The sequence below is a fragment of the Helicoverpa zea genome, chromosome 12 (assembly GCF_022581195.2).
Source record: "Helicoverpa zea isolate HzStark_Cry1AcR chromosome 12, ilHelZeax1.1, whole genome shotgun sequence".
NCBI lineage: Eukaryota > Metazoa > Arthropoda > Insecta > Lepidoptera > Noctuidae > Helicoverpa > Helicoverpa zea.
In genome coordinates this window covers 3,575,348-3,589,060 of record NC_061463.1, presented here as the reverse complement: position 1 = coordinate 3,589,060, position 13,713 = coordinate 3,575,348, and the positions used below count along the sequence as shown (strand labels likewise).

The 13,713-nt window shown below is 35.6% G+C and overlaps 1 protein-coding gene across 1 annotated transcript; it reads right to left on the bottom strand.

Annotated features, from left to right (window-relative positions):
* Positions 1-11: 11 nt before the first annotated feature.
* On the bottom strand, positions 12-12,497 carry LOC124634990 (putative sodium-coupled neutral amino acid transporter 10). The gene is made up of 10 exons (XM_047170715.1): positions 12,295-12,497; positions 11,693-11,810; positions 7,369-7,525; positions 5,341-5,464; positions 4,074-4,195; positions 3,565-3,713; positions 3,238-3,374; positions 2,777-3,013; positions 2,305-2,458; positions 12-2,135 (listed from the first exon to the last, which is right to left on the bottom strand). Exons 1-10 carry the CDS (start codon positions 12,376-12,378, stop codon positions 502-504), a joined length of 2,916 nt encoding a protein of 971 aa, XP_047026671.1. The 5' UTR covers positions 12,379-12,497; the 3' UTR covers positions 12-501.
* Positions 12,498-13,713: the final 1,216 nt, after the last annotated feature.

Below are 13,713 nucleotides of genomic sequence, written 5' to 3'. Positions count from 1 at the left end.
AACCAAGATACTTTCCTTGAAAATATCTTTATTCCTTTATAAATACACAATCAGTCCAAAGTATTTTACTTTTCATCACATTATAACTTATGCGTTTTAGGAACAAGGATTAAGTTCGAAATCTCAGCGTTTTATTTTCTTAAAGACCTAAATAAATACATCGGAGATCACATCAAAATAAAACAGTTTCAAAATAAAGTGATATTCCGCAAACTTGAAAGCATTTTATACTTCAATCGCAATTTCCCAATATTTTTTTAAAAATCGTATAAGCATTTTACACAATTTTACCATTACATTACAATAATTTTAAGTATCCAATTCTTATCTAATATGGCAAAAAATCTCAATAATTTTTGAAAAGTGTTCGAAACATCCTTACGTGATTATCTCAACAGAACAAAGAGTTCCTATCAAGAATACTGTAGATTAAAAACGTATTAACAAATAAATGCATCAGTATAGTGCACACATACAACCAACAAAATGCGAACGAAAATTTTATCTTTCGTCTTTATCGAAGCTTTTTAATGCTCTGCTAATGTGATGTAATGCATTGACATCGAGAGATAAACTTTTGGGTAAGGCTACTTCATTCAAATCTACGCTTTTCAATATTTCTTGAGAATCTTTATTCCCGTCTACTGAGTTTCTACAAATCGCTTGGTCCTCTGGTTTTAAAGTCACCTTTTTGGTACAATCGACAACCTCTCTTTTCTGTCTAGCGTGTGCTTGATTGACAATCTGTTGTAAATTAGAATTTGGTGGAGGGACGTTCGCTTGTAAATTCGGTTTAACACCATGATTTTGAACTTTTGGTTGCCCATTAACTTTAATATCGTCTTTATTAGGTTGTATTGCAGGCTGTCTGTTGATCTTCATTTGATTGTTAGCAAGCTCATTAACTATAGGTGGAGGCACATTTTGAACGACTTTATTCTCGGGAACCTTGGCTTGTGTATCTTCACCTTGCTTATATGATTGTGGCTCATCACGTGAATGCGAATGTGCCTTTTCTACACCAACTTCTGCATTTAAAACTGATTTATTTACATTGTCTACTTTAGGTAAATTTTGTGCGTTATTTTCTGGAACTTTTGGTTGAATATTCGGTACTTGTGCGTTTTCTTTTCCTATTTCATTAGCAGGCTTTACTTCTCGTTTTAGTTGCTGGTTGACATTATTAACATTATTTTGAACTGCAGCGCCATTTTGATTGACAACTGCGCCGTTTACTTGTGGAATTACATTTGCAGCTATATTATTGGGAGCTTGATCTTTTGGTTTTACAGGCATGTTAGCACCTTGTATCACTTGAGGGTTGACTGGTACTGCTGGCTGCACATTCTGAGCTTGAACATTTTGTACGGGAATGTTCGGGACTTGGACGTTTCCTTGAGCATTCGGCAGATTATTTTGGGGAGCGATCGGTTGCTCAGGCTTTTCTTTAATTTCCTGAATAGCCTCTATAGTTTCCACAGCCTTCTTAGCTATTTCTTGCACAGCATCATTAGTTAATTTCTCCAACCTTTCTGCCTTTACTTCATCTTTAACGTCAGGTTTCTCCGACACCCCACCTATACTTTTTATTGCCATATCAGCAATCTGTTTGATACTTTCCACAGCAATTTTCTTAGCTTCAATAGCTCCTTCAGCTTCATTCTTATTTTGTTGAAGTTCTTTCTTAGTTTTTAATATCTCATCTAGAATTTCTTTCTGTTCTTTTATTAACTCTTTTTGTTCTTCACCATGTTGTTTGATAGTTTCAATAAGTTTCTGTTGTTTGATCATGTCGATTTTATCTTCGTTCGACTGTGGCTTGACTTCATTTGTTTTCTGAGCTTCGCTATTGCTTATACCGTTTGCTAATTTAGATTCTAACTTATTTTTGAGATTTCTTGGGTGAGTTTCTGATACTTTGTCTATAGCTTCTTTAATTTCAGGTTTTGGTATTATTTTTTCTTCTTTTTTTATTATTTTCTTTGTCTGTGGCAATTTCTCGTTGGATTGTGATTCTGGTGGCACGGGATTTGGTGGTTGGACCTCTGAATCTTTACGAATATCTTTCTTTATTTCTATTGTATTGATAGGTTCTTTTGGTAGGTTGTTCTCTGGCGGTGGTTTCAAATAAACATCTGTGAAGGAACAATAATACATGTAAATATTGAGGTGTCATAAAAATGACGATATGTGTTAGTTCAAAACTATTTTTTTTTAATTGGAATATTTACTTAAAATATGTATTATAATGGTAAATAATGACAAAAAGAAATGTTATACCTAAATAACTTTGTTGATACATACCGTCTTTATCTCTATTCTCAAAGAAGTCCTCAACGATCTTGTCAATACGTTCTTGCGTGTATTTATCATCATACTTCTCGATGCTGCTCTCCGCCGCCTGCAAGTTGGCGTATGTTCCGAGCACCATTATTACTAGCCCGAGGACTAGTACACCCTGTGAAAATAAGAAACACGAAAGTTAGGGAGATAGAGTAAAATTTATTTATAAGAAGGTTCTGAAAGGGACTATTGTAATTGTCCATAGGCTAATTGTTTGAAAGGGCGCCTTTATTTATGACATTGTAACCACAGGGCTAAATTTTGTTGTAACATTAGGACTTCAGGGAAGAAGGTGCACTTTTAACAGTAACTCAAGTGATTTTTCTGCAGTTTATCCAGATTTTTAGTTTTTAACTTCCAAAACCAAATGTTTTTAACAAAATACTTGACATATCAGGTAAAAAAAAAAGTCCTTCATCTAAAAACTTCTCACCTTAGCCAGCACCCGTTCATTGGTATTCTTAAAGGTGACATTGAGGAAGCAAGCGGCCGGGAACACGACGCAGATCAGCACTCCTATAGTGGAGCCCACCAGGCCCAGCACCAGCTCTATGTTGGGGATCAACAGGCTGATGAACAGAGCCACTCCCACTATACCCACTGTTATACAGCGGAATGTGGTTTCGGGGATCGAGTGGTTGATTATGTGATCGTGGTGGGATGAGTGGACCTGTGGAGAAGAATATTGACATCATTATTTTTTTGTGCATTATTAAGTATGATATGAAGTTTAATTGGGTCCTTTGAAAGATTTCAATAGTTTTATTTCAAAAAGCAAATTAGCAAAACTTTTTGAAAGTGAATTTTGCTTGATTTTGATTGGTCTAGTTGCCTAAATTCACAATCACAAATAATATTTCTAATTGAACGTCCATAATTGTATGTAAAAATTACCTTTTTATACAAGAACGAGTACAAACTCGCTCTGCAAGGGAATATGATGAGCGGGAAACTGAACGCGAGCGACATCACGAAACCAAGCTTGATAACATCACTTGCCATTGTAGGGCTCAAGCTCATTAGGATATTGCCTGAAATAAAAAAATGTTTATTATAGCTACTAGTCTACTCGACCATCAATTTATTTAAATGTACAGATGTTGACGACGTTCTTCTCCACTGTTTATGTTCATCTTCTCCACTGTTTATAGTCATCTTCTCCCCTGTCTGTGTCCATCTTCTCCACTACCTATGTTCATCTTCTCCACAAAACAAACTCACCTGATATATCACGAGAAGCGAAGGCAACGTATCCAAACATGCCGAGAGTGAAATAGACCGCGGTACAGATGTTGATAGCATTCTTCGTCACTATGTTCATCTTCTCCAGTGAAAGTGTTGGGAGGGACTCGAATATCTCGAACAGTTGTCTGTAATGGGACACAAAGCATACAGACTTAACGCTGTAATATTACTTTCAATTAGTTTCAGCATGCGCTGCCTGTGTGAAAACCTCGTAAGTGTAAGAGAAGAACTTTTCAGATAAAAAATATAGAAAATTCTTTGTGACTTTTTCTTTCTAGTAACGTATCCAAAATAGATAAAATGCATTTTCGAGGTTTTCGCTCTAAGTTAATTAAAAAATATAATGAATCCCCTATTGAAACTTCGCTCGTACAAAAGTATTACCTAACATTAAATACCCTACCTAATAAAATCGACCCTTACCCTACCTACCCCTCCATTATAAATAAAAAGGAGAGGAGAGATCAAAAGGAGTTCACACTCACGTTTGACAGAACAATGCCATAGAGAATATAGGCACACACTGCAACAAGCCGGCCGGACGCCACATCTCGACGCGCTGGTTCCAGTCGCTCGTCAGCATCACGCCGGCCGCTTCGAATATTACCTGGAATTCAAAGACACAATGAAAGTAACAGATCTAGAGAATTTATTCGACGATTTTTCTGCAGGAATGTTGGAAATAGTTACGGCGTACACTAATCACTGAATGAGTTTTTGTCTGTCCAATAGTCAATGCCAAAATAATTAGCTGTTTTAACCCGTTGTATACGCAGATATTCGCGAGACACAATTGATTTTCTATTGTTCTATAATTAGCGGCATACAAGCGGTTAATGATTGATTTTGGTCGAACATGCTGTAGGGAAAGGAGTAAAAATTTGCTATCCTAAAACGAGCCTATGTTACTCCCTGGCAAAAACATAATTCACAGCTTTTCTATGAGTATTGAATTTTGCAATCACATAATTAATATAATTTGTTAAAAGGTATTCATAACAAATTTTGTTGTGTTGTTTAATGTTACTTAACAGACGATAATTAAAACACTTGTACCTATCAACAGATATAGATAACACAAGTGTCTCTTGTTTACTGATAACAGTAAGTACCCTTTCAACAACATGAGTAATTCTACTGATGGTGAAATGAACCATTATTATTATTCATACTTTGAATAATAAACTATGTATTGACGCCACGCCGACACAGTTGGTTACTGTGTTCTTTTATTACACTATCGAGTTTCAAGGTGTTTCAATATCGATTAAATTAAACGGGTATTAGTCACACAAATCTTGATTGTTATGTAATTCAAGTTAACGGCTGAGACTGTTAGAATTTTACTACATATTTAATTTAAAAAAAATGCTTGGTCTTTGTTTATAGGTTCTAGGAAGAAAGTTCAGGGGTAGGCCTAGATTTTACACCTACATTAATTCACTTTTTCATCGGCATTTTTCTAAAACAAGAAGAATAATTCTAAAGTAGTGTTTATCCCACTAATGGCCGAATACAGAAACTCTACAGCCACTCAATTGTAAGGAATGCTTTTAAGTGAAACTTAAAGTTGCGTTTAAGTACATCCTGGCCCGCTCTTTAGTGACACTCTGCAGGTCCACGCAAAGAGCAGGGGTGATTATGGGGGCGCGCGGGACAGTGGCAGCTGACATGACTGTGATCATGCGAGTCACTTACGAACTAGCCAGGCTGTATTTCGAGATGAAATAAAAATGAGAGAAAAAAACTCACTTTCATAACTAGACAGAAGTAGAAGGCAATGGTGGCCGCGCTCACGTTGCTCAGACTGTCCACGTTTCGCAGCAAGCCCAGTGGTAGCACGCATACGATCGATACTATCACCATTATTGATGTTCTGTAAGAGAAGTTTAATTAAAAGAATTATGATTGAAAGTTAAGTTCAAAAATAAGAGTAAGAATTTTTTAAACTACACACAAAATACACAAAATTTAGAGGGTAGGACATTATTTCTCACAAATATTATAAGGAGGAAATATTTTTGTTCGTTCGCTTACAATGGATAAACTCAAAAACTATTGGACCGATTTAAAAAAATGTCTATAGGAGTAAGGCTATATTTTATACCGGAACGGGAAGTATTCTCTCAAGAAACTAGTAAAACCGCTGGCAGAAGCTAGTAATGCATAATTAAATTCGTCAAACAATTAAAATCATCACATCATAATCGCAACAATTAATAACCCAGCTTAAAACTCTGATAAGCGACCCATTAAATCCTTATTTAATCACGTTCTATGACTGCAAGCATAAAAGTAATGTTGCTATAAAAAAAAAAAATGCATAAAACTGTTACGTTACACTTGATTAAGTAAATCCTTCATAGTCAATTAACCTCCGCAAATGATACGAATTGCGTAAACTAGGCAATGCTGGCTTATAAAGTCAATATTATATGTATAATACATCCAGGAATGAATTTTATCCAGTGCGCAAACTTTGTCAACTTATAGTTAAATAAGTTTTATAGATACGTATATTTTTATTTTGTAGTGTTTTAGTACAAAAAAGAAAAGTTATTGATATCTAAAGATGTTTATTTTGTAACCGATAGTACGGTCACAGTCGTCATAGTATGCACGGCGGCAACGCGAAACCGGTTTACCGACGCGAGCTCCGCTCGGCGCGCGTACGAATAGTTGGTATCCATATTTTGCTGATTTTAGGGCGGACAAAAGAATGAAAAAAAAATTTTTTACTGATGATGCAGATATGTTCTGTTAACGATTCTGGACCCCCAGTTTTTTTTTGCGCACTGCTTAAAATTCATTCCTGTATAAATAAAGGTGTTAATAACAATTAAATAAATAAAGACTAATAACAAATTTAAAGTATGTTTTGTTTTTACATTAGCCATTTTTCGTGTTTCGAGCTTCAATTAACTTGATAAAAAAAAAGCCTATGTTACTGGGACAAAAATAAGCAAACAGCCATTTGCAAAAAATAATTTAAAAAGAAATTATGGTAATGTAGTTTTTAAGCGAATCAAATAGCAAAAATGTTTCTTCCTTTATTATATTGTAAACATGTTTCAGCTGTTTGGCAAAAGTAACTGATAGTAAAAGGCAGCTGTTTACAAAATAACTTTTGGAGACAATGAGAAAGAGCTAAAAACAGTTACAACAGATTTTGTTTTACTTTAGAACGAGTACTATGAATGTATAAATGTTACCAAAATTTTAAATTACATGTGGGAGCTTCCATCTGTGGTTTCACACATATCCAGAGAGAATTAGTTACTGCACCAGGATAAAGATTATCCTTTTTTTATTTTTTTTTTGCTTCAGCTGAGGAAAATGCCTGACGCATACACACACCGCCCAGGGAGACGGTGAGGTTATGCGGGGCTTGCACCCACTAAAAACCTCAGCGTTTGTGCCGTCTTCTGCCTTTTAGAGAGGGGCCACGAGGACCAAAGACGACTTTCGTGACATCTCGGCAGTGGCTGGTCACCTCCGTCTACTGGCAATCCATCTCAGAGGATAAAGATTATCCTACCTCTTATGTTATCATAATCATTCAGAAGTTTTTGCTTGAAAGAGCATTCAAGTTACATGTTATAAATAAATCTTTATTGATATAAAGTAGAACAGATTGTAGCATAACGTAACACATTAACAAAATGGGTAGGTCCAAATATTATTATGTACTGAAATGCAGTATAAGCTTCTTAAAAATTCAACTACAAAATCAATGTCATGGTTCCACCTGGAAAAAAATGTTAATCTTTAAATACATACCTCAGTATATCACTCTGGTTAATGTTGAACATCTTAGCAATAATTTGTGGTCCCAGATCTCCGACCACAACAAAGTAAGCTATACATGTTCCCATCAGAAATCCAATGATGCCAACTTCTACAGCTATTTTTCCTGCCTGCCCGAATACATGGAAAGCTAAAACATAAAAAAAATAGGTAACTGTTAGGAAATTATTACCACTAACTGACTGCAAAACGTAATGGAGTTTAAATATAGAATATTTGATTAACCGGAGAAAGCATTATTTTTGTCTTTAGGTGCAGATTTTTCAGTTTGCTATTTTTTTATGCAAAAGCCATTAAACATATACATCAGATATAAGTTATAATAATAATAATATAGCCTTTTATTACCGAAAACTTAAAAGTAAGTAACAAAGAATAAAATCTTACGGTAAACTTATCCTTTAAAAAATTATGAAAACTATTTACATGCATGCAGTTACAGAATGTCTCTGACTTCGGTGTGCCTTACGGCAAAAGCCTCCTCCAACTCTTTCCACTGTTCCCTGTCCGTGACTACTCTCATCCAGTGAGCTCCTAACGTGAGTTTTAGGTCATCCTCCCACCTTCTTGCTTTACGTCCTCTACTCCTGAATCCATCCCTTGGGTACCAAACTGTCACCTGTTTGCTCCATTTCTCCCTTTTACATCTTAGCATATGGCCAGTCCACCTCCATTTAAGTTGATCGATGCGTGACAGTATGTCGGTTAGTTTGGTTTTGTTCCGTATATCTGCACTTCTAACTCTATCTTTTAGCTTTAACCCTAGCATGCTTCGTTCCATTCCTTTCTGGCATCTTTCTAGTTTTTCTCTATGGTGTTTCGTCAGGGCCCAGGTTTCGCAGCCGTATGTGATGCAGGGTAAGATGCAGGTATCAAAAGTCTTCTTTTTGATCTTTATGCTCAGTTCCTTACTTTTCATCACTTCTTTCAGCGCCCAGTACTTTTTCCACCCAGTTGCGATTCTTTTGTCTATTTCCTTTGACATTTGGTCGTTTGGCGATATTATCTGTCCTAGATATACATATTCTTCTACATATTCGATTTTTTGTCCATTGTCTGTTATGTCTATGTGGGTTGAATTAGTCATCAATTTAGTCTTAGTGCGGTTTATTTCTAGACCCACTTCACTGCTTCTACTTATTAAGGTTTCTATCATGTATTCTAGTTTTTTAGGGTCTTCCTCCAATATAACAATGTCATCTGCAAATCTTAGGTGAGTCAGTCGTGCCCCGTTTATGTTCAGCCCCAGATGATCCCATTCCAATTTTCTGAACATTTGCTCAAGCACTGCTGTAAACAGCTTTGGTGATAATGGGTCACCTTGCCTGACACCTCTCTCTATGGGAAAAACGTTTCCTGTGGATTCCAGCCTGATACAAGCCTTGCTTTCTTTGTAGATATTTTTGATGATATTTACGTAAGTGCGTTCGATCCCCTGCTCTCTTAGACTCAGCCATACCTGTTCGTGTATCAAACAATCAAATGCCTTGGAGTAATCTATAAAGGCCAGGTATATGGGCTTGTTGTATTCATTGTATTTTTGTATGATCTGTTTTATCGTATGTATATGGTCGATTGTACTGAAGTCTTTCCTGAATCCCGCCTGTTCCACTGGTTGGTTTTCATCGAGGCGGTTTGATATTCTGTTTAGGATTACTTTAGCAAAGACCTTGTATACATTGGAAATAAGGGATATGGGTCTGTAATTTCCCATTTCGTCTTTTGGACCTTTTTTGTGTATAAGAATTATATGTGATTCTGCCCAATTTTTTGGAATGATGCCTGTATATAGTGTCTCGTTAAAGACCCGTGTTAGTATTGGGCTGAGTTCATTGATTGTTCCTCTCATAATTTCATTCGTAACGTTGTCTGGGCCCGGAGCTTTTTCCATTTTTTGACTTTTTATAGCCTGTTCTACTTCACATTTTAGTATTTGTGGTATAACTTCAGTATCTTGGATTCTATCTATTTCTATAACTTGTTCTTCATCAGGTAGGTGTGATTGTGGTTGGTCAGAACTGAGTTTTTGATACAGTGATCGGTAATAGTTAGTTGCAATGTTTTGAATTTCGATGCGGGAAGATGTTGTCTGTTCTTTATCTTTCATTTTTGGTATCCATTCTTTTCCCTTTTCTCGGAGTTCTTTGAGCGCCTTTCTTGTACCTCCTGTTTTGATGATGTGCTCCTCTAGGGTTTTGGTTCTTCTGTTTATCCTGTCTTTCCTCATATTCTCGCGAATTTGTTTACTAAGATTACAGATTTCTTTAAGTTTATTTTTCTTATCCTTGTCCTTTGTTAAGTTTCTTCTATCTTCGATTAATTTTACAGTTTTTTCACTTAAATAAGTTGTCTTGCTTTTGTCTTTTTCTATCACTGTATGTTTTTTGAGCATATTTTCTATTTTCTTATATTTTTCGTTTAAGTCTATATATGATTAGACGAAAAGTTAGACAAACAAACAAATCTTATAACAACTTCAGTCACACAAAACGTCATGGCGGTGCTGGACGAAAAGTTAAAAGCAATAACTGAGGAAAACTTCCAACTTAAAAATAAAATAAATGAACTAGAGTCAAAACTCAAAAACGTCGATAAGGATAAGCGCAAAAATAATCTTATATTCTTTGGCATAGAAGAAGGAAAAGCAACAACTGAAACAGACTTAGTGGACTGCATAAGAGACATTATTATGGAAATGGAAGTGCATTTTGAAGTTTTCGAAATCAGTAATATATATATAGAATTGGTAAAAAAGAACAAGATAAAATTCGACCTGTTGTTGTCACTCTCACAACTACGTGGAAAAAACATTTGATTCTACGGAACAAAGCTCGCTTGCCAGATGGAATTTACATCAAGGAAGACTTTCCAAAAGAGATATTAGAAAAGCGCAAACAACTGCAACTGCAAGTGGAAGAGGAAAGGAAAATTGGAAACATGGCGTTCATAAAGTACGATAAACTGATTGTTAAAAAACCGGAGATCAATAACCGCGAAAAAAGGAAGAGAGGGAACACAAAGTCACCAAGCACCCCGGCCCAGAAAAAACTAAACACGGAAAGTACAGTTAAAACAACGACATCCCTAAACTCGGCAAGGGAAGTAATTAAACCAAGTATTTTAGCATATGTTTCACGTGATGGATCAAACTCGATGCCGGAGCTGCCAAAAAACAAGTAGAGGCCCCCTCCGACCGGATAAAACAACATGAAAAAACAATAACAAGCACAAAAATGAGAAAAACTTTAATAAACTGTCCCCCCAGCCGGCTGGTCACCGTGGGGGAATCCGACCAACACCCTCCAACAAAACCTACTATAACCAATACAAAAAAAGACACTCAAAAACAATGTAGTCTATATCTATGTACATTAAACACAAGAACACTGAGAACAACAGAGAGTTTACAAGAGCTAGAGTTAGCACTCGGAAACATCAAGTGGGACATTCTGGGTATAAGCGAAATGCGGAGATTGGGAGAGGGAATAGAAGAGAGAGGTAACTATATCATGTATCACAAAGGTGAAGTCGCAGGTCATAGAGGAGTGGGGTTCTTGGTAAACATAAAACTAAAAAACCACATTATAGGATTCGAAGGAATATCGGATAGAGTAGCCCTACTGCACCTCAACTTACCAAAACATCCCAAAAAGTGGACAGTCATCGAAATATACTCGCCGACAGAACAAGCAACAAAAACGGAAATATTAAACTTTTACGACAGGCTGAGAGAAGTCATAGAAAAATACTCGGGAAATAATATAGTGCTCATGGGCGACTTCAACGCTCAAGTAGGCGCTCGACAACCAGGAGAAGAAAATATAATAGGGAAATTTGGAAGAGGAAAAAGAAGCAAAAACGGAGAGAAATTGGTTGAACTTTTACTTGAGTATAACTTAAGACTTCTAAATTCCATGTACCGCAAAAATCCTAAAAACAAGTGGACTTGGATATCCCCGGACGGAAAGACTAGAAACGAAATCGACTACATAATTACCAACAAAGTGAGAGCATTTAGTGACACAGGAGTAATACAACATCTAAATTTTAATACTAACCACCGTATGGTACGTAGCTGTCTAAAAGAAGGGAGCACAAAAAATCCTCGACCAAAAGCAATACAGATAAACCACTTGAAAGCAACAAGTAAGAAGAAGGACTCAACAGACACTATAGAGGACCTGAAAGAATCCATAACCTCAGATATAAGTTATCTGGCAATAAAAAAAATAAAACAAAATTTGATGATTTTTTAAAACATAGTGTAGTCAGTATATTAGTATAGTTTATACTTTACCCAAAAATTCAAAATTTCTTCTTCTTGCGAGGAGAGCTGATTTCAAAAGGAAGTGGCAACATAATCTTGAGACCAGACCCATAAACAGTAATATGAGAGTAGCTAGCAATACACCACACTGAAAGAAAAACAATAGGAAAATAATATTTTTTTATTCAAACATCACTCAACCAATTCATACAATATTAACTTGTATCCTGTATAGACATATCTCTGTGGGAAAAATACAAAATTTATCAGCAAAATTAACCGAAAATTTATCGAAACTTGTTTAAGTTGCTTCAGCAATAACTTTTCCTTATTTAAATATATCTTTATACAGAAGAAGTAACTATTATTTTTTCCCTAACAGGCTCAAGATTATATTTCTTAGGAACTGTATCTACTCTTGATTGATAGGTAAAGGTCATCAAAACAGTTTTTTTTTACTAGAACTGCTGAACTGGATTCACCAAGGCTAAGGTTATCTTTTGTTACATCCTAGGCCGAATTTACGAGACAATCTTTTAAAATTTAAACGGGTAATAGACTAATAAAATTACTACCGAAAATAAACCTGATATATGTAGTACATTTAAAATTTAAAAAAAAATGAAACTTACTTGTTGAAAGCAAAAAGGCATAGCCAATATTCCGACTCCGATAATACTGTTGGCCAGCGTGATAGATTGGCCTGTGGTACCCATGTTTGTAAGTTTTCTAAACTATTTTCACTACACATACGCCCCTAAATACGGAATTTCTTTAGGGCCACATATCGGTACACACGTATTGTTTTGAACAACTCGCTGGGGGAATCTGTCTGATTTTGACAGTTTTGGCAGATTGTTGACGTGCCTGAAGTTGACGTTTCGAGTGTCACGTTGACTATTGCGTTCCGCTTCACACACAAAAGTAAATAGCAAGTTCTTCAACGAGTTGGTTGTTGATGTAATATTTACGACAGATTTAATATACACTACCGTCCCACCCAGCATCATTCAAATTGGGTATTTACTAAACTTTCCTCAGAAATATCTTTATCAATATCTAGTATTGGTGTAAATAGTATGAAAATAGAATTTCATTTTGCTCAAGTAACTTACAATTGCAATATGCAATTAGAGCTTTATTGATTGTGCATTTGTTTAGTGGATTTAATTTTGGTTATGCCTTTATTTTCCCGCCATTTATTATCAGTCTACTCATTTCCTAATTTTGTTGAGGACGGCTTCCAGTCCAGTTCGCAGTAGTTTTTTTTACAAGTACAAGGAGCGACTGCCTATCTGATCTCCACCCAGGTACCTGGGTAACACAATACCTACACCCGGTTAGACTGGTTTTTGTTAGGTCAGACTTCTCCTCACTACTGGGTTTAAAATAAAACTCATAAATTCAGTAGTTACATTTTAATGTTAGTGAATTCACTATCAGTATTCTTTGGTACTTTCGGCCAGTATTCGAATGCTGTTTGTAAATATCGACTTCACGTACAATCGAATACTGTCCTAAGTTGCATGCACGCATAAATATAATATAGGTACAATATTTGACTTTACACCTAAGGTGGGCGTGTCTTTGGCTAACCCCTAAACCCACAATTCTTATTAAAATACAATTTACTTAACATTACAGTACATTCATAAAACAAAAATATAAATAATGTTTAAAAAAATTGGGTCAGGCCCGATGTCACATTTTGGAGGCACTTAAATTAACCCTTTGTATGTCGGAGTGCGGATATACGCGAGGCACAATTGATTTTCTATTGTTTTATAATCAGCGACATACAAGCAGTTAAAGCATGATATGGTTACGATTCTTTCTATTGAACACCGTGTAATATTTGTCCGTTTTTAGGCAAAATGGAACCACTCGACAAATTTCATTTTTTACTTTTTTTGAAGAATACTAACGTAAAAGTGGTCTAAATTCTTATACAAAAAAGAACCACATGATTTCCCCCTTGGAAAGAAGGTATATCAAAATTTTGTATAAGAATTTAGACCACTTTTACATTAGTATTCTTCAAAAAAAGTAAA